Consider the following 19,688-nt stretch of genomic DNA (forward strand, 5'->3'; position numbering starts at 1 on the left):
CTCACATAGCTGCTGCCAGGCCCCTAATCTGCCATGGGCCCCTATATACCGCCTCCTCATGCTGCTGCCAAGTCCAGAGTCTCTCATGGGTCCCTGTACGGCCTCCCATTGCTGCTGTCTCCATCGCCACACTCTGCTGCCATGTGCCACTTTCAGGTGTCTTCACACTGCTGGTGTGTTTAATTTTTTGACATAGGGTGCAGGCAGATTACGGGCCTCACATAGCTGCTGCCAGGCCCCTAATCTGCCATGGGCCCCTATATACCGCCTCCTCATGCTGCTGCCAAGTCTAGAGTCTCTCATGGGTCCCTGTACGGCCTCCCATTGCTGCTGTCTTCATCGCCACACTCTGCTGCCATGTGCCACTTTCAGGTCTCTTCACACTGCTGGTGTGTTTAATTTTTTGACATAGGGTGCTGCAAGATAACGGGCCTCACATAGCTGCTGCCAGGCCCCTAATCTGCCATGGGCCCCTATATACCGCCTCCTCATGCTGCTGCCAAGTCCAGAGTCTCTCATGGGTCCCTGTACGGCCTCCCATTGCTGCTGTCTCCATCGCCACACTCTGCTGCCATGTGCCACTTTCAGGTCTCTTCACACTGCTGGTGTGTTTAATTTTTTGACATAGGGTGCAGGCAGATTACGGGCCTCACATAGCTGCTGCCAGGCCCCTAATCTGCCATGGGCCCCTATATACCGCCTCCTCATGCTGCTGCCAAGTCTAGAGTCTGTCATGGGTCCCTGTACGGCCTCCCATTGCTGCTGTCTCCATCGCCACACTCTGCCATGTGCCACTTTCAGGTGTCTTCACACTGCTGGTGTGTTTAATTTTTTGACATAGGGTGCAGGCAGATTACGGGCCTCACATAGCTGCTGCCAGGCCCCTAATCTGCCATGGGCCCCTATATACCGCCTCCTCATGCTGCTGCCAAGTCCAGAGTCTCTCATGGGTCCCTGTACGGCCTCCCATTGTTGCTGTCTCCATCGCCACACTCTGCTGCCATGTGCCACTTTCAGGTCTCTTCACACTGCTGGTGTGTTAAATTTTTTGACATAGGGTGCAGGCAGATTACGGGCCTCACATAGCTGCTGCCAGGCCCCTAATCTGCCATGGGCCCCTATATACCGCCTCCTCATGCTGCTGCCAAGTCCAGAGTCTCTCATGGGTCCCTGTACGGCCTCCCATTGCTGCTGTCTCCATCGCCACACTCTGCTGCCATGTGCCACTTTCAGGTCTCTTCACACTGCTGGTGTGTTAAATTTTTTGACATAGGGTGCAGGCAGATTACGGGCCTCACATAGCTGCTGCCAGGCCCCTAATCTGCCATGGGCCCCTATATACCGCCTCCTCATGCTGCTGCCAAGTCTAGAGTCTGTCATGGGTCCCTGTACGGCCTCCCATTGCTGCTGTCTCCATCGCCACACTCTGCCATGTGCCACTTTCAGGTCTCTTCACACTGCTGGTGTGTTTAATTTTTTGACATAGGGTGCAGGCAGATTACGGGCCTCACATAGCTGCTGCCAGGCCCCTAATCTGCCATGGGCCCCTATATACCGCCTCCTCATGCTGCTGCCAAGTCTAGAGTCTGTCATGGGTCCCTGTACGGCCTCCCATTGCTGCTGTCTCCATCGCCACACTCTGCCATGTGCCACTTTCAGGTCTCTTCACACTGCTGGTGTGTTTAATTTTTTGACATAGGGTGCAGGCAGATTACGGGCCTCACATAGCTGCTGCCAGGCCCCTAATCTGCCATGGGCCCCTATATACCGCCTCCTCATGCTACTGCCAAGTCCAGAGTCTCTCATGGGTCCCTGTACGGCCTCCCATTGCTGCTGTCTCCATCGCCACACTCTGCTGCCATGTGCCACTTTCAGGTCTCTTCACACTGCTGGTGTGTTTAATTTTTTGACATAGGGTGCAGGCAGATTACGGGCCTCACATAGCTGCTGCCAGGCCCCTAATCTGCCATGGGCCCCTATATACCGCCTCCTCATGCTGCTGCCAAGTCCAGAGTCTCTCATGGGTCCCTGTACGGCCTCCCATTGCTGCTGTCTCCATCGCCACACTCTGCTGCCATGTGCCACTTTCAGGTGTCTTCACACTGCTGGTGTGTTTAATTTTTTGACATAGGGTGCAGGCAGATTACGGGCCTCACATAGCTGCTGCCAGGCCCCTAATCTGCCATGGGCCCCTATATACCGCCTCCTCATGCTGCTGCCAAGTCTAGAGTCTCTCATGGGTCCCTGTACGGCCTCCCATTGCTGCTGTCTTCATCGCCACACTCTGCTGCCATGTGCCACTTTCAGGTCTCTTCACACTGCTGGTGTGTTTAATTTTTTGACATAGGGTGCTGCAAGATAACGGGCCTCACATAGCTGCTGCCAGGCCCCTAATCTGCCATGGGCCCCTATATACCGCCTCCTCATGCTGCTGCCAAGTCCAGAGTCTCTCATGGGTCCCTGTACGGCCTCCCATTGCTGCTGTCTCCATCGCCACACTCTGCTGCCATGTGCCACTTTCAGGTGTCTTCACACTGCTGGTGTGTTTAATTTTTTGACATAGGGTGCAGGCAGATTACGGGCCTCACATAGCTGCTGCCAGGCCCCTAATCTGCCATGGGCCCCTATATACCGCCTCCTCATGCTGCTGCCAAGTCTAGAGTCTGTCATGGGTCCCTGTACGGCCTCCCATTGCTGCTGTCTCCATCGCCACACTCTGCCATGTGCCACTTTCAGGTGTCTTCACACTGCTGGTGTGTTTAATTTTTTGACATAGGGTGCAGGCAGATTACGGGCCTCACATAGCTGCTGCCAGGCCCCTAATCTGCCATGGGCCCCTATATACCGCCTCCTCATGCTGCTGCCAAGTCCAGAGTCTCTCATGGGTCCCTGTACGGCCTCCCATTGTTGCTGTCTCCATCGCCACACTCTGCTGCCATGTGCCACTTTCAGGTCTCTTCACACTGCTGGTGTGTTAAATTTTTTGACATAGGGTGCAGGCAGATTACGGGCCTCACATAGCTGCTGCCAGGCCCCTAATCTGCCATGGGCCCCTATATACCGCCTCCTCATGCTGCTGCCAAGTCCAGAGTCTCTCATGGGTCCCTGTACGGCCTCCCATTGCTGCTGTCTCCATCGCCACACTCTGCTGCCATGTGCCACTTTCAGGTCTCTTCACACTGCTGGTGTGTTAAATTTTTTGACATAGGGTGCAGGCAGATTACGGGCCTCACATAGCTGCTGCCAGGCCCCTAATCTGCCATGGGCCCCTATATACCGCCTCCTCATGCTGCTGCCAAGTCTAGAGTCTGTCATGGGTCCCTGTACGGCCTCCCATTGCTGCTGTCTCCATCGCCACACTCTGCCATGTGCCACTTTCAGGTCTCTTCACACTGCTGGTGTGTTTAATTTTTTGACATAGGGTGCAGGCAGATTACGGGCCTCACATAGCTGCTGCCAGGCCCCTAATCTGCCATGGGCCCCTATATACCGCCTCCTCATGCTGCTGCCAAGTCTAGAGTCTGTCATGGGTCCCTGTACGGCCTCCCATTGCTGCTGTCTCCATCGCCACACTCTGCTGCCATGTGCCACTTTCAGGTCTCTTCACACTGCTGGTGTGTTTAATTTTTTGACATAGGGTGCAGGCAGATTACGGGCCTCACATAGCTGCTGCCAGGCCCCTAATCTGCCATGGGCCCCTATATACCGCCTCCTCATGCTGCTGCCAAGTCTAGAGTCTGTCATGGGTCCCTGTACGGCCTCCCATTGCTGCTGTCTCCATCGCCACACTCTGCCATGTGCCACTTTCAGGTGTCTTCACACTGCTGGTGTGTTTAATTTTTTGACATAGGGTGCAGGCAGATTACGGGCCTCACATAGCTGCTGCCAGGCCCCTAATCTGCCATGGGCCCCTATATACCGCCTCCTCATGCTGCTGCCAAGTCCAGAGTCTCTCATGGGTCCCTGTACGGCCTCCCATTGTTGCTGTCTCCATCGCCACACTCTGCTGCCATGTGCCACTTTCAGGTCTCTTCACACTGCTGGTGTGTTAAATTTTTTGACATAGGGTGCAGGCAGATTACGGGCCTCACATAGCTGCTGCCAGGCCCCTAATCTGCCATGGGCCCCTATATACCGCCTCCTCATGCTGCTGCCAAGTCTAGAGTCTGTCATGGGTCCCTGTACGGCCTCCCATTGCTGCTGTCTCCATCGCCACACTCTGCCATGTGCCACTTTCAGGTCTCTTCACACTGCTGGTGTGTTTAATTTTTTGACATAGGGTGCAGGCAGATTACGGGCCTCACATAGCTGCTGCCAGGCCCCTAATCTGCCATGGGCCCCTATATACCGCCTCCTCATGCTGCTGCCAAGTCTAGAGTCTGTCATGGGTCCCTGTACGGCCTCCCATTGCTGCTGTCTCCATCGCCACACTCTGCCATGTGCCACTTTCAGGTCTCTTCACACTGCTGGTGTGTTTAATTTTTTGACATAGGGTGCAGGCAGATTACGGGCCTCACATAGCTGCTGCCAGGCCCCTAATCTGCCATGGGCCCCTATATACCGCCTCCTCATGCTGCTGCCAAGTCTAGAGTCTCTCATGGGTCCCTGTACGGCCTCCCATTGCTGCTGTCTCCATCGCCACACTCTGCTGCCATGTGCCACTTTCAGGTCTCTTCACACTGCTGGTGTGTTTAATTTTTTGACATAGGGTGCAGGCAGATTACGGGCCTCACATAGCTGCTACCAGGCCCCTAATCTGCCATGGGCCCCTATATACCGCCTCCTCATGCTGCTGCCAAGTCCAGAGTCTCTCATGGGTCCCTGTACGGCCTCCCATTGCTGCTGTCTCCATCGCCACACTCTGCTGCCATGTGCCACTTTCAGGTCTCTTCACACTGCTGGTGTGTTAAATTTTTTGACATAGGGTGCAGGCAGATTACGGGCCTCACATAGCTGCTGCCAGGCCCCTAATCTGCCATGGGCCCCTATATACCGCCTCCTCATGCTGCTGCCAAGTCTAGAGTCTGTCATGGGTCCCTGTACGGCCTCCCATTGCTGCTGTCTCCATCGCCACACTCTGCTGCCATGTGCCACTTTCAGGTCTCTTCACACTGCTGGTGTGTTTAATTTTTTGACATAGGGTGCAGGCAGATTACGGGCCTCACATAGCTGCTGCCAGGCCCCTAATCTGCCATGGGCCCCTATATACCGCCTCCTCATGCTGCTGCCAAGTCCAGAGTCTCTCATGGGTCCCTGTACGGCCTCCCATTGTTGCTGTCTCCATCGCCACACTCTGCTGCCATGTGCCACTTTCAGGTCTCTTCACACTGCTGGTGTGTTTAATTTTTTGACATAGGGTGCAGGCAGATTACGGGCCTCACATAGCTGCTGCCAGGCCCCTAATCTGCCATGGGCCCCTATATACCGCCTCCTCATGCTGCTGCCAAGTCCAGAGTCTCTCATGGGTCCCTGTACGGCCTCCCATTGCTGCTGTCTCCATCGCCACACTCTGCTGCCATGTGCCACTTTCAGGTCTCTTCACACTGCTGGTGTGTTTAATTTTTTGACATAGGGTGCAGGCAGATTACGGGCCTCACATAGCTGCTGCCAGGCCCCTAATCTGCCATGGGCCCCTATATACCGCCTCCTCATGCTGCTGCCAAGTCCAGAGTCTCTCATGGGTCCCTGTACGGCCTCCCATTGCTGCTGTCTCCATCGCCACACTCTGCTGCCATGTGCCACTTTCAGGTCTCTTCACACTGCTGGTGTGTTAAATTTTTTGACATAGGGTGCAGGCAGATTACGGGCCTCACATAGCTGCTGCCAGGCCCCTAATCTGCCATGGGCCCCTATATACCGCCTCCTCATGCTGCTGCCAAGTCTAGAGTCTCTCATGGGTCCCTGTACGGCCTCCCATTGCTGCTGTCTCCATCGCCACACTCTGCTGCCATGTGCCACTTTCAGGTCTCTTCACACTGCTGGTGTGTTTAATTTTTTGACATAGGGTGCAGGCAGATTACGGGCCTCACATAGCTGCTGCCAGGCCCCTAATCTGCCATGGGCCCCTATATACCGCCTCCTCATGCTGCTGCCAAGTCTAGAGTCTCTCATGGGTCCCTGTACGGCCTCCCATTGCTGCTGTCTCCATCGCCACACTCTGCTGCCATGTGCCACTTTCAGGTCTCTTCACACTGCTGGTGTGTTTAATTTTTTGACATAGGGTGCAGGCAGATTACGGGCCTCACATAGCTGCTGCCAGGCCCCTAATCTGCCATGGGCCCCTATATACCGCCTCCTCATGCTGCTGCCAAGTCCAGAGTCTCTCATGGGTCCCTGTACGGCCTCCCATTGCTGCTGTCTCCATCGCCACACTCTGCTGCCATGTGCCACTTTCAGGTCTCTTCACACTGCTGGTGTGTTAAATTTTTTGACATAGGGTGCTGGCAGATTACGGGCCTCCCATTGCTGCTGCCAGACATGTAATCTGCCATGGGCCCCCGTACCGACTCCTCATGCTGTGACGTTGCAACAAGGTGTAATTCAACCCTACATATGTTAGACCGCCTTTACGAACAGCTAAAGGCCATCACAGATTTCCTGATGTTAAAAGCGGATAAAGGTACTCCCTGTGTAACTTAGATGTCAGCCATTGTCAGCTCATGTGTGACACCTGCGCTTGCTCAGGCCCTTTGAGGAGGCCACGCTATTCGTGAGTCGGCAGGACTATGGGATGAATGAGGTCAAATCGGCCATGGGCCCCCGTACCGCCTGTTCACGCTGATGCTGGTCCCACAGTGTGACCTGGGTCCCTGTACGGCCTCCCATTGCTTCCACTCTGCCATGTGCCACTTTGAAATCTCCTCACACTCCTGCGGTTGTCCATTTTGTCATAGGTTGCTGGCAGATTAGCGGCCTTCCATAGGTGCCGCCAGGCCCCATATCGACCATGGGCCCCCGTACCTCCTGGTCACGCTGCTGCTGAGCCCACAGTGTGACCTGGGTCCCTGTACGGCCTCCCATTGCTTCCACTCTGCCATGTGCCACTTTGAAATCTCCTCACACTCCTGCGGTTGTCCATTTTGTCATAGGTTGCTGGCAGATTACAGGCCTTCCATAGGTGCCACCAAGCCCCATATCGGCCATGGGCCCCCGTACCGCCTGGTCACGCTGCTGCTGGGCCCACAGTGTGACCTGGGTCCCTGTACCGCCTCCCATTGCTCCCACTCTGCCATGTGCCACTTTCAGGTCTCCTCACGCTCCTGCTGGTTTCCATTTTGTCATAGGTTGCTGTATGGCCTCCCATTGCTGCTGCCTCCACCGCCACACTGTGGCTCCAAACACTGGTTTTGGCCCCGTGACTGCCCAAATGAGTGAAGTGTGCGGTGATTCTAAGATCGACGGCACTCATCTGCATGTCATACTGACAGACAGTATTATTTCTCTTCCCCAGCAGACTCCAAGGGCATTTAAATTAAAGGTACAGTGTTCTGCACTAATATTAAGTCTCTCTGAAGCCTAGAAACACCCTTTTTTAAGTTAAATTCACAGCGAATTTATTCGACTCGAATCGAATATTGTCCACGAATTCGCCGAATCAGTCGAATCGAATTTTTCTTCGCTCATCTCTAGTTACTACCGTGTTGCAAAGAATGAACTTTGGTGTACATTTCCTTTGCAAGCTAAAAAATACCCTTCATTATCAATTTCTAGTAGCAATATCCCATTGTGATAGTTCCGCCAACAAGGGGCTATTTTATTAGACTAGTCTTTTTTTTTTTTTATTTAACCTTTACCTTATGAACATATGTTTGGGTTACTTATCATGAATTAAACGCTGGGTTACGCAAAGCAATATTAATTACATTGAAGATAAACATTGCACATTTTTGGATATTGAATAGAAATATATTTAAAGTAAAAATAGTGTAGTGGAAGCAATGTTTTCACAAAACAGAATACTTGCTTTTAGTTTTTTTTCCCAGAAGAATAATGGGAACAATTACTTTTAAACCTAATTTTTCATGCAGATATTTTTGTTCTACTTGCACATTTGTTAAAGTTATTTGTAGTCTCTTGAAAGCCAACATATTTTTTGAAGAGTGGAGAGTCAAGTTGTCATTGCGATCTGTGTCTTCACTGGGGTTATTCACTCCCTCTATTTGTCCTAGTGACCACTGTCCTTAGAATGGAAAGTGAAGACAATTCCAAAATTTAAAGTTGTTGCCAGAAAAGGATTGTGGGTAAATCTTCCAATAGAAATGCTTGCTGTGGCGATAATTGTCTAGGATAAAGATTTCCTCTCACCTTGGGACTATGAGATAGGAAATAAAGAGAAATCTGCCCAAGTGGGATACAGATTTAAGTTGTCCAAAGATGCCTCCTTTTTTTTTTTTTTTTTTTTTAATCAATTAGTCAGTGGGCTGATTGGAAGAAAAACAATGGATTCCTCCATCCCCACAAATGAGGTGGAAAGAGGAAACCTCCCTGCTGGTCAAAACACACTGATCAGTGGTTTCGGCCACTTGGCTGCAGCCACTGATTGAAAAAAGTTTTCCAACATTCCCATCCTGTTGAACTGGGGTGGCCATACATGGCCCATTCCCGTTCTGCTGATGGCTCAATATCAATCCAGCTTTGGTTTACAAGACTCAAAAAAGGTTTTGCCTTAGATATACTTTAAATTCTTTTCTTTTTTAAGTCTGTTTGTGCTTTAGTTCTTGTATTTTTTATATTTATTTACTGTAAATGTGTATTTGCATTTTGTTTCTAAATACCTTTCATGTATTTATGTAGCTTTAGACAATTTGGACCCAATTCCGAAACTTTCTAAGAGATCATTTAAGACTTTCCTGCAACAAAATGGTGGAACAGCCAATTAAAGACATCTTGGGTCCTCCGAAGGCTTCAGATCCCATGATGATGGAAAAACGCAATGACTGTGTAATTATAACGGTTCCGAGAGTCAATGAAAACCAACTAACTGCAGCGACGGGTGGAGCTGAGCTTTCTTGTTATCGCTGCACAATACCTTTCGGAGTGGTTATTCTTATAGTAGGAGTTGTTGTCACAGCAGTGGCCTATAGTTTCAACTCTCATGGATCAATAATCTCTGTTTTTGGGCTGGTCCTACTATCTTTTGGACTTCTCCTGGTCTGCTCAAGTGCTCTGTGCTGGAAAATTCGACAACGGAATAAAAGGGCGAAAAGGAGAGAGAGCCAGACAGCGCTGGTGGCAAATCAAAGGAGTTTATTTGCTTGAGAGTTGGAGAAAAGTGAGAACAGTGGTGAGACTGCATCTGCTTTAGTCATTTGGACCAGCTGGAGGGGTTCTTAGAACCCTCCATCTTCTTGGGATTTTGCTCGTATGAGACAGAAGTGTTCAAAAGTGTAAAACGACTGAGAAAGCTGATACAATGGAGAATATTGTCATAATATTTGGCATGAATGAGGTTCAACAGAATTCAGACAGTCAGTATTTTAGTTTTTATCCCATAAATTGACCTTCCTATGTAATATGTTTTTGAAATAGATAGTGATAGCTGCTTTGCCTGAAGTCATTGTGATCTGTATATGGAGGTTTTGGATACATAATTATATTAGATTTAGGCATTGTGGACAACTATCTCTTACCCTGAAATCAAAGTGTTGCAAATGAGAAAGAAAGAGGTTTCTCCCATGCTATTAAGTGATGAAAAATAATTTTCCTCATTCTATCCAATCACTGGGAAAATTAGATAAGTGGTTATCAGACATGTATATGGCTTTCCTTTGACGTAGCAAGCTCATGTACTAAAATCTGACATTTTAAATTGTGAAGGATCTTCAGCATTCAAAATGTCCAGCTAGTATGATCGGTCGTTAATCTAGTTATTGTGCTCTGATCTGCTAATTTAATGTGCATATACAGTCTACTATTCAAAACTACTATTTAGTGCATGTGCATAGGTAACTTAAAGGATATATGTGTTTTCGTTACCATTGCTTTAGCTGTCATTACATCTGCATGCAGTAGCAAATGCTAAACGGGACTCTGTTCATTACTTGAAAATGTCAGTGTGTTTTGTCTACTGTGGCCTACAGCTTCCCTGCCACTATATACATTGCTTTTTGGTGCTTATGGGGGACTCTGAAGCACCATTTAGCCTAATGTTGGTGACTCCTGTCCTTTTTACTTAAAGTTCCTTCCAGTAGTGACCAGAAAACGTTACTTGGATACATAGCAGAGAGTAAACAAAACTTGGAGGATGCAGGCCTCAAACACAAACCTGTTTCATGTAATGTATGGCCCCTCTTTAAATTCCCGTTGGCTACAGAGGGGCACAGAATTGCCAAAGCACCTGCATTGATAGTGCAGTTTTTCTTTATAAAAGAGGTAAGATAAAGTCAAAGTATACTGATCTCTTTTTAACTCTATAGTAATATACTGTACATATGAGTAGTGATGAGCCTGGGTATGTTTGGAGTAGGAGTCAAACCAACGTGTTTGAATCTTGAATCTACGGACTGGACATTCTGCACTCCGCAGCCAGACGTATAGATGTCCCTTGTAAACATGTGGCTGCGAGGTGGGAAATAACCTAGTGGCACATGATTGACCCATACAGGTAACAGCTTCTTGGTGGGCTCACACCCATGTATTTGGATCCTACTCCAAATCAGGGGTGGACTGACCATTGGGATACTCGGGCACTGCCCGAGGGCTCGGGGTCAGTAGGGGGCCCCATGAGGTGCCCATGGCACCTTTCATAGGCTTTTTTGGGTGTGGTTTGAGTGTGGGCGAGGACACAGGGGCCCCATGATCCCCTATTTCCTGGGGGCCCCATGAGTTGTCAGTGCGCCCCTGCTCCAAACATGCCCGAACTCATAACTACATATGAGTACCAGTTCATGAGGGAAGGCAGATAGGGTTTCCTCACAGGTTTCAATCCAAATATTTGATTAGTGGGTTATTTTGATATTCCCAACATATCTATTAAAAACTACCTTTAACCACCTTCAATTAATTTTGTGGAGACTGGATTAAAAAATAATTGGATTTTGGCATGCGTGCAGTAAATTGACAAAAAGATGATTCCTTAAAACTGTTAACTATTGTAATTATGTTCAGAATTTGAACTGATTTTAAAATAATGACTATTTGGTAATTTGGATGAATGTACTTTCAATACAATCAAAGAGTTCAATCAAATCAAAAAAAACTGCAAAGCAAAGTTGAAATGTGTGTGGCCAGCTTAACACATATTACTTCATCTTATCTTCTGACTGCTTTATTGGGTGTACAGTCATATGATCTTGCTTTAGCATTGGATAGCTTTGATCTACCCAGAATGCAAGGCTTCACAAATGCCTGTCAGGTATGACATACAAATGATTTTATTCCTAAAAAAGCAAGTGTCCTGGCTATAACTCACTATAGTATGTCACTAAGTCAATGGGGTGGATTCACTAAATGCAATTAGGCTGCTTAGTAAATGTGGTAAAGCTTCACTTTGCAACGAATACCCAATCAGGTGCAAGGAAATTTTAAAAAAAACAGCATTTTTGCATGCATGTGATTGGATGATGGAAATTTACAACATTTACTAAGCTCTGCGGAAAATGACTACAACTGCAATTGCAATGTGCACAGTCTATTTGCCTTTAGTAAATCAATCCCATTAACTGGTTACCAGCATTATTTTAAGGAATTACAACATTTTTACTTGACTTTTGCTTGCTGCATGTCATCCTTCTTTACCTCAAGGCTTCAGTGTCATCTATCTTTTTCCCGAGAGCACAGGTTTCCAATAATGTCAGTGCCCCTTTGGGGACATTTCTCTTCACATCTTGTTCTTTCTGACAACTGTAACCTGGACAGGAAATGAGAAAGTAAAAAAATATTGATGTAGGTTTTTAATCTTCCCCACTCTACAAATAATGTTTTTTTATTGCCTTCTGTTTTGAAGCATCATTTTGGGAAAATTGCACTCATTTCCCTTGAAGGGAGGAAGGGAGCAATACAATTTGAAAACAAGCTCTAACCCTTTCCCATGCTACTGAAAATGTGTTTTTGTTTCAGTTTTATCAAATAGGAACAAAAAAGAAATTCCTCTAGAGATGAGTTAGACAGAAAACATGGCAGAGGTCCTTACCTTTCTGCATGCTATCCAAAACAAAAAATAAAAACTTTGGTTGGATTTAGGCTTTACATGAATGGTCCTTCATATGTGTGGGGTAGTATGGCACAGTTGAAGTAGTTACAGTAGAATATAAGGACCCAAGGGTAGCGTTACCTAGACCAGCCTTTCTCAACCTTTTCGAAACAGAGGAACCCTTGAATTAACTTTCCGGTCTCTGGGAACCTCTGCTAAAAATTACTATATCTACAACTCATGATACATTAATGTGATAGTCAGTGGAAAGAATGTTCCTCACACTTGTAGTCACTAGGAAGAATTACCCCCTTACAGATAGCTAAAAAGATCAATGGTGTCAGTGGGAATTTATCCGAGAGGCAGAAATTGCTCATTGCAACCTAAGAACCTCTGGAGGAACAATAGGGTTCCATGGAACCTTGGTCGAGATACCTTAACCAATCCTTGCTGTTGACTTCACTAGAAGCAGGGGCCCCACTGTTCTACCTTTGCAATGTTCTTGGGTTTTAGTATCCGGTTCCTTTTGGTGCCCATTGTAACATTATTCTTCAGTTGTATATGGAAGTATTGCATTTACAGCTCTCTCTTGAGATGAATAAAGAAGACACGTGGGACATGCTTTGTTTCACTGACCATATACCAGCAAAATTTCATTTGAACATTTGTATAGAAATTCTGTATAACTGCTGATCAGGGCATTCAATCTAACCATAATTTAGTTTGAAATTCCTTCCAAATTTCATCAAGACGTGGTGCTTGAACAGAACTACAGACATTTATTTTGTGCCCAGCACATATGTATTTTTCCTAAACAAAACCCCATTTATGATCAGAATTATATTAATTCAAGAAAACTTTTCTATTCTGCTGCTTCAAAATTTTCACCACTACAGTCAAAATCGATCACCGATTTGAACCCCGCTAGCCATCAGGAAATTGAAAGAATGTTTCGTAAATTAAATGTTTTCAATGAAATAATAATGTATGGCCAGCTTTATAAAATTTCTGCCCTGAAAGTGAAAAAATGTAGTTTTTGAAACAGCAGTCAATGTTAATATGAACTGTATATGGATTTACGCTATAATAATAACTGTACAGATAATTTTTAGCACTAGGAGGCAATATTAGATTAACCTGATGTATAATTTCTTAAAAGAATGTTCCTAGTGTTCATTTGCACAAAATAACTATACTAGTAATAGAGAACATATATCAATGATGCAAAATAGTAGAACAACATAGACAAATAATGCAGCAAAAGAATAGGATCATTTGAGCAAGCTAAAAGAAGGATATGTATTTGTAACTTGCTACGTGTAGGGGGTTCGTTGTGCGATTGTAACAAATCATGGTTCATTATAGAGCAGGCTTTCCCAATCTTTTTACCCCAGAGGAACCTCTGAAATAATTTTCAGGTCTCGGGGAACCCTTAATAAAGCCAATTCTTCTGGAGTCAATTGCAAAATCCCCTTTCAGTGGTGGTCAGTAGGAAGAATGCAACCCTTTCAGTGGTGGTCAGAATGCTGCCACACAGTTAAAAAGATAATTGATGTCACGCTGTTGGCTTTGCTATTTGGCACTGGTCCTGAAACTATGCAGGCATCATCAAAAGAGATGTCAATCAGCCACATCTCAAGGAATTCCTAGAAACCTCTGGAGGAACCTAAGGGTCACATAGAACCCTGGCTGAGAATGACTTTTCAGGAGCTGACTTGAGTTTTGAACTGTGGGCACCAACTTCCCTTTCACTACTTGAGGAGTCTCTAATTCTAATTCAGATTGGGTAAGGGCAGCGTGTGCAGCAGACTTTTGCAAAGCATTTCCAAGGTTTTTGCAAGCTTCAAGAAGCTTTACTGACACCTTTAAAGTATGTAAACCTTAAAGCCCATCTCCAAGCAAAACAAAAAGTTTTCCCGTGCACTGGGGCTGTGCCTGCACTGCATGGGTTGACTACTCTTTATTGTCTAGGGGAGAGGAGAAGAGAGATATACTTACCTGATCCTCCCAGTACAAGACCAGTCCTGCATCCCCGTGCTCCAGTGGTCTTGAGATGTGGACTATTCCTGATATTATTGTTAGACAAAACAAGCAGCTGACCCATGCAGTGTGGGCACAGCCCGACTGCATGTGAAAACTTTTTTTTTTTTGCCCAAAAGTGGGCTTTACCAATGAACCTCTATTTGTTCCCTTCTCGTCTGCTAAATACACAATTGAGAGCATTTGTTATACCGTTTCACTAACTGTAAAGGAAAATACCTGTTGATCATGTAAGAAATTCAGTGCTGTCCTGTACACACTTCCTGTGTTACCTCAATAAGTCTAATTAGTACTCCTAGTACTTATTTTGGAGTATAGAAACAATATTGTCTGTGTTTGTAGAGAATAGCAGAGTGGGAGGGTTTGAGTAGCTTAGCGAAAAACAACTGAGCAGGGCTTACACCACTCCACTAAAATGTTCTGGGGTTGATTTACAACTTAAATAAATTAATAGACTAATAGGCAAATAGACTGTGCACTTTCCAAGTGCATTTTCACTCTGCAAAGGCTTGTGCTTCAGAGCTTAGTAAATGAAATGAAGCTTCACTTTGCAAAGAATACCCAATCACATGAAAGGAAAAAAAAAAAACATGTTTGCTTGCACATAATTGGATGATGGAAGTCAGTAGAGCTTCCCTTCATTTACTAAGCTCTGGAGCAAATGGTCTTGCAGAATGCAACTACACTTGCAAAGTGCACAATCTATTTGCCTTTTGTAAACCAACCCTCGTGTGTTGCCAGCCAATACCCAGACCTAGGTTCTGGCAGATTAAGAGGCATTTTCTGTATGTGAGGAGCCTTCAAAGGGATAAAACATGGGGACATGTGCATGTTTTGGAGTGATGTACTGCATATGATTTTTTTCATTATTTTATCATGACATACACTTTAAAGCACCATTCAGCTCCACTTTGGCATGACGAAACATAGATCCTAATGGGAGTGCTGACTATCAATTCAAACAAGCTGTTAGCAGGCTTCAGCGCTACTTGTTTTAAGTGTCAGCCAATAACACATGGAAGGTATACAACCCAGTGAAATAACTTTTTATATTTGCCTGCAAGTCTCTAACTATTGCTATTTTTTCATATATGAACCAGATCTGTTAACTTATTAATTTATTAACAAAAGTGAGAGTAGGAAGGAGAGTCATCAATGCATTTCAGTGCTGTGGTGAACTGTTGAATACTGGGGAATCCCTTGAAAAAACGCAGCAATGAAAATTTCAATGTCTGTTATATTTCCTATAGACAATATAAGGGTGAGCATGAATTCACAATTTGATTCTAAGTCGGTGACTATGAACTAAATGCAGACACCTGAAGTCAGTACTTGTGTGCTGCAGTGAATGATACTGGTGGTACTTGTAGATTTTTTTTTTTTTTTAATCGTTCTATTTACAGTGTATCTAGGTGGATAAATGTAATTCTATTTGTCTAAAGTGCGATTTGTACCTGCAAAGTGTTAACTTTTATAAATTAACGTTAAACTTATTAAACCTAGCACTTTCTAGTCTGTTTTTTTTTTTTTTTTGTATAAAACAAACATTTTATTAAAAAAAATAGTGCTGCTACAATAGTGGCTGTGTCTTCTGTGATCATAATTCTTTACATCTTGTCACAGTTGCTAAAAAAATAAAGTGTATTTCCTTGTTTTGGGTAAACAGTATTAGAAGAATATGAGCATTAACATGGGTTGCCCTTAATGGGTTTTGGTCATTTTATTTAATGTTACCTATTATGCTGTTACCTGCTTAGATATATGCTACAGTGTGTGACATGCAACAATTTGCCATGAACATCAGACTCTACCCCAGAGAAGCTTGCAGTCTAATTTCCCTAGGAGAGCTCATCAGCTGTGGACTGGTGTTTTAAAAACATGATGGGTCCCAAGTACATCAAGGCATACGTCCAGTGGTGTATTTAGGTTTTGTGCTGCCCTAGGCAACACAAAAATTAGCGCCCCCCTCACAGAAAGAGCCTGACATTGACAAAGAGCACCCCTGCCCTCCACCCGAGCCTTCCACTACCACTGCCCCCCATTACACCAGCCGCCATCCCCTATGGCAAGAGAGAAAAAGACACTCACTTTCACAGATCCGGACATGCCCAGGAACGAGAGTCAGGCTGTGCATACACCGTCATGAAACCCATAGCATCTCTCGGAACACACCTGGTCCCCATGCCGTGTGTGTCCCTTCTTCCGTCCCTTCTTCCAAGGGGCACTGCTGCCCCCATGAAAAATGCCTCCCTAGGCAAATGCCTTGTTTGCCTTGTGGTAAATACACCCCTGCATACGTCTAGTGCAGTGAGCTGCTCTAATGTAGGGCAAGGGAACCACAAGATCTCCTAAAATCCTATTTTAAAAATGAGCCAGCCCCCTCACAGTGCAGTTGATTTTGCTGTTACCTGGACTCCATACTAACATGAAGCATGTGGCCCAGGAGGAAAGAGTGAAAAGCTGTTCTGAAGGCAATACCCCAGGGCATACTCCTGGCAAATAGAATGTTCTTTGTCCAGTTTTTTTTTGGAGACACCATATTTGTCTGTCTGGGTAACAGTCTGCCATCAGGAGATAAGGTTCTTAAGCAATACACAGGTTATGCAATTTTCTTTCCCTCCACCACGGGTGGAAGGAAAGAAAATGGCTTGATTCCTTCTCAACATACAGTGTTGAAGGGGGAATCCCTCCCGGAGTGCTATTGTGTCTGGCCAGCCAGAAGCCTTCCCCACCGGCAGAAATTAATGATCACTGCTGGTGGCTATAGCCTTTTTGGCCATGAAAAACATCTGACAGGCTGGTTGTACTGAAGTTCACCAATGGATCGACTTCAGTACAACCAGCCTGCCCATAGAAGGATTGAATCGCAGTCGGTTCCTGCTGAAATACAACAATAAATTGAGCCAATTTTGGAAAAACATGAGAGGTGCTGCTATTAACAACTAATGACATTCCAGGTCCAAATTTTGCAGTAGGAATTTAAAAAACTAAGGAGAATCTGACTGGCTGTTGCTCTCAATAGCTTTTCCTGCATTCATGTATGTTGGCTCTCCTGTAAATAAACATCTTTAAATCAATGTATATTTACTGTATATTGAATGCTTTAAACTGGCATCAGAATGTCAATGCAGGAATTGTGAAGCTTGTACATTTCCTTTAGTATCTTCTATAATGGCCAGGAGCCACAGATTCCAGGGTGCCCTATGATCCAAATATTGACTTCAACAAGTTGGAACTTGGCACACCTTTTCATACAGAGTTATTGGTCCATCAATGTGGTGTTTACAAACCCATAGTGAGGCAAAGATGGATGGAGGAAAAAAAGGGCCAAGCGCATAACTTTATGGTCGTAAGAATGCCTCTCTGAGTTGGGGCTCCCTGGGCATTTTAAAAGATAACCAGAGAAGCTCAAATTTTGATACCAGATTCCAGCATTGCATTCAAAGAAAGCACAGGTACACTTGAGTCTAGCGCAAACAGGAACTCCAATACTGAAGTTATCACCTGTAACAATTCATCAGCTTATATATGTGTATATCTGTTGTACCTGTTCAACAAGCCCACATTTTTATATTTGATTTTTAAATGTGCAATAAAAAATGAAAGATTTATTATGACTTTAATTTTGTAGTGATGGTATAATAATTTTGACATTCAAAAAGTCTCATATATGCTCACTGGCTTCTTTATTAGCTACACCTGTTCAATTGCTTGGTAAAACAAATTGCTAATCAGCCAATCACATGGCAGCAGCTGAATGCATTTAGGCATGTAGAAGTGGTGAAGACAACTTGCTGAAGTTCAAACCGAACATCGGAAAGGGAAAGAAAGGGGATTTACGTAGCATGGTTGTTGGTGCCAGACAGGCTGGTCTGAGTATTTCATAAACTGCTGATCTTCTGGGATTTTCATGCACAAGCATCTCTAGTGTTTACAGAGAATGGTCTGAAATGAGAAAATATTCATTGAGCAGCGGTGTGGGCGAAAATGCCTGGTTTGTCAGAGGTCAAAGGAGAATGGGCAGACTGGTTGCTGCAACATTCAGATGCTAGGGTCAGAATTTTGGTGTAAACAACATGAAATCATGCATCCATCCTGCCTTGTATCAATGGTTCAAGCTGGTGGTGGTGGTGGTGTAATGGTGTGGGGGAGATTTTCTTGGCACTAGCAAGGTGGACCTAATAAAGTGGTCGGTGAGTGTATATCCAATTGGGAGCAGGGGCGGACTGTCCATTTGGAAACTCGGGCACTGCCTGAGGGCCCGAGGTCAGTAGGGGGCCCCATGAGATGCCCCTGGTACCTTTTTCATAGGCTTTTTTGAGTTTGGACAAAGACACAGGGGCCCCATGATCCCCTATTGCCCGGGGGCCCCATGAGTTGTCAGTCCGCCCCTGATTGGGAGTATGAGTAATTAGTCTGGGATGTGGTGACAAGACACATAGGCGATCATCACCATTCTTACCAATCTATCCTTTTTCTCTAACAGTAATTGAATAACCAGATCAACTTTTTACGGCCAGTTGTAGAATGCACCGCTCCCTCTAGTAATCCTTGCTGGCATTTCACAATCAATTGATTTAATCACAAACCTTTTCTATAACAACAGGCAAACCCTCCTGCTTGAGAGGAAAAAATAACCTCATAGGAAGTTTTCACTGTCATATCACTTGTTCAAAAGAACAATTACATCCGATGTTCAACATCGTAGTGTTAGTGTATTAGAATGGTATCTTAAGGTACGTACATTGTGTCAAAATCAAAAAAAATACAGAGCCAGTTTGGCTGGACAATCACAATTCCCCACATGATGCAAAATTAATGTAGTAAGCATGCTTCAATCCAGCTGCAAGTAAATTAGGCACAGAGCTATAGTGGATTATGGTAAGGTTTAAAAGTACCTGGATGGTAAGGCAAGCCATAGATGATGACTAGAGGTTGCAGGAAATCGCTTGATTCGCTTGATTCCCCCCATCAACTCAGTCAGTGTCATTTGCTGGCGGGGAGCCTTCTCTGCCGGCAAAACACAATGATTACTGCTAGTGCCTATAGCTGCAGGCAGTAATAGTTTGTAGAAAAAAATCCGATAGGCTGGTTGTACTGAAGTCAATTGATAGATCAACTTCAGTACAACCAGCCTGCCCATAGATAGATCTGCTGAACAGGGCAAAATTAGGTCCATCTTTGGCTTCCCTGCGGTTTCTGAACCCACAATTGTGCTGTTGACTGAGATGCGTGGGGGTGCCATTCAGAATGAATGCCAGCCCTACGTGTCTTGTAAGAGGAATGCAATTCAGCTGTGGGTGGTTGCAGGTGTGGGAACAGATGCGATTCCCGAACCCCCAACCAACCCCAATAATGTGAATCAGATTCTAGGATGCACACGGGCTAGGTTAACAATGGGAAGACTGGGAGCCTAGGGGGCTTGAGGTGGAAACGCAACCATGGTAGGAACAGATTTCCGGGGGACTAAAGAAAGTGTATCACGCAAAGTGTGCCATGGTGCATCAGTGACTAACTA

The 19,688-nt window shown here is 45.7% G+C and overlaps 1 protein-coding gene across 1 annotated transcript in view; it reads left to right on the forward strand.

Annotated features, from left to right (window-relative positions):
• The window catches only part of TMEM100 (transmembrane protein 100), a 32,107-nt gene extending 14,314 nt beyond the window's left edge, over window positions 1-17,793 (forward strand). Inside the window, exon 2 of the mRNA XM_089692544.1 lies at window positions 8,794-17,793. Within this exon, the coding sequence (XP_089548670.1) occupies window positions 8,860-9,258 (399 nt within the window). The 5' untranslated portion in view covers window positions 8,794-8,859 and the 3' untranslated portion in view covers window positions 9,259-17,793. The remainder of the gene's footprint in view (window positions 1-8,793) is intronic.
• Window positions 17,794-19,688: the final 1,895 nt, after the last annotated feature.

The sequence above is a fragment of the Staurois parvus genome, unplaced genomic scaffold (assembly GCF_062004578.1).
Source record: "Staurois parvus isolate SC_StPar_1 unplaced genomic scaffold, SC_StPar_1.0 ptg000592l, whole genome shotgun sequence".
Taxonomy (NCBI): Eukaryota; Metazoa; Chordata; class Amphibia; order Anura; family Ranidae; genus Staurois; species Staurois parvus.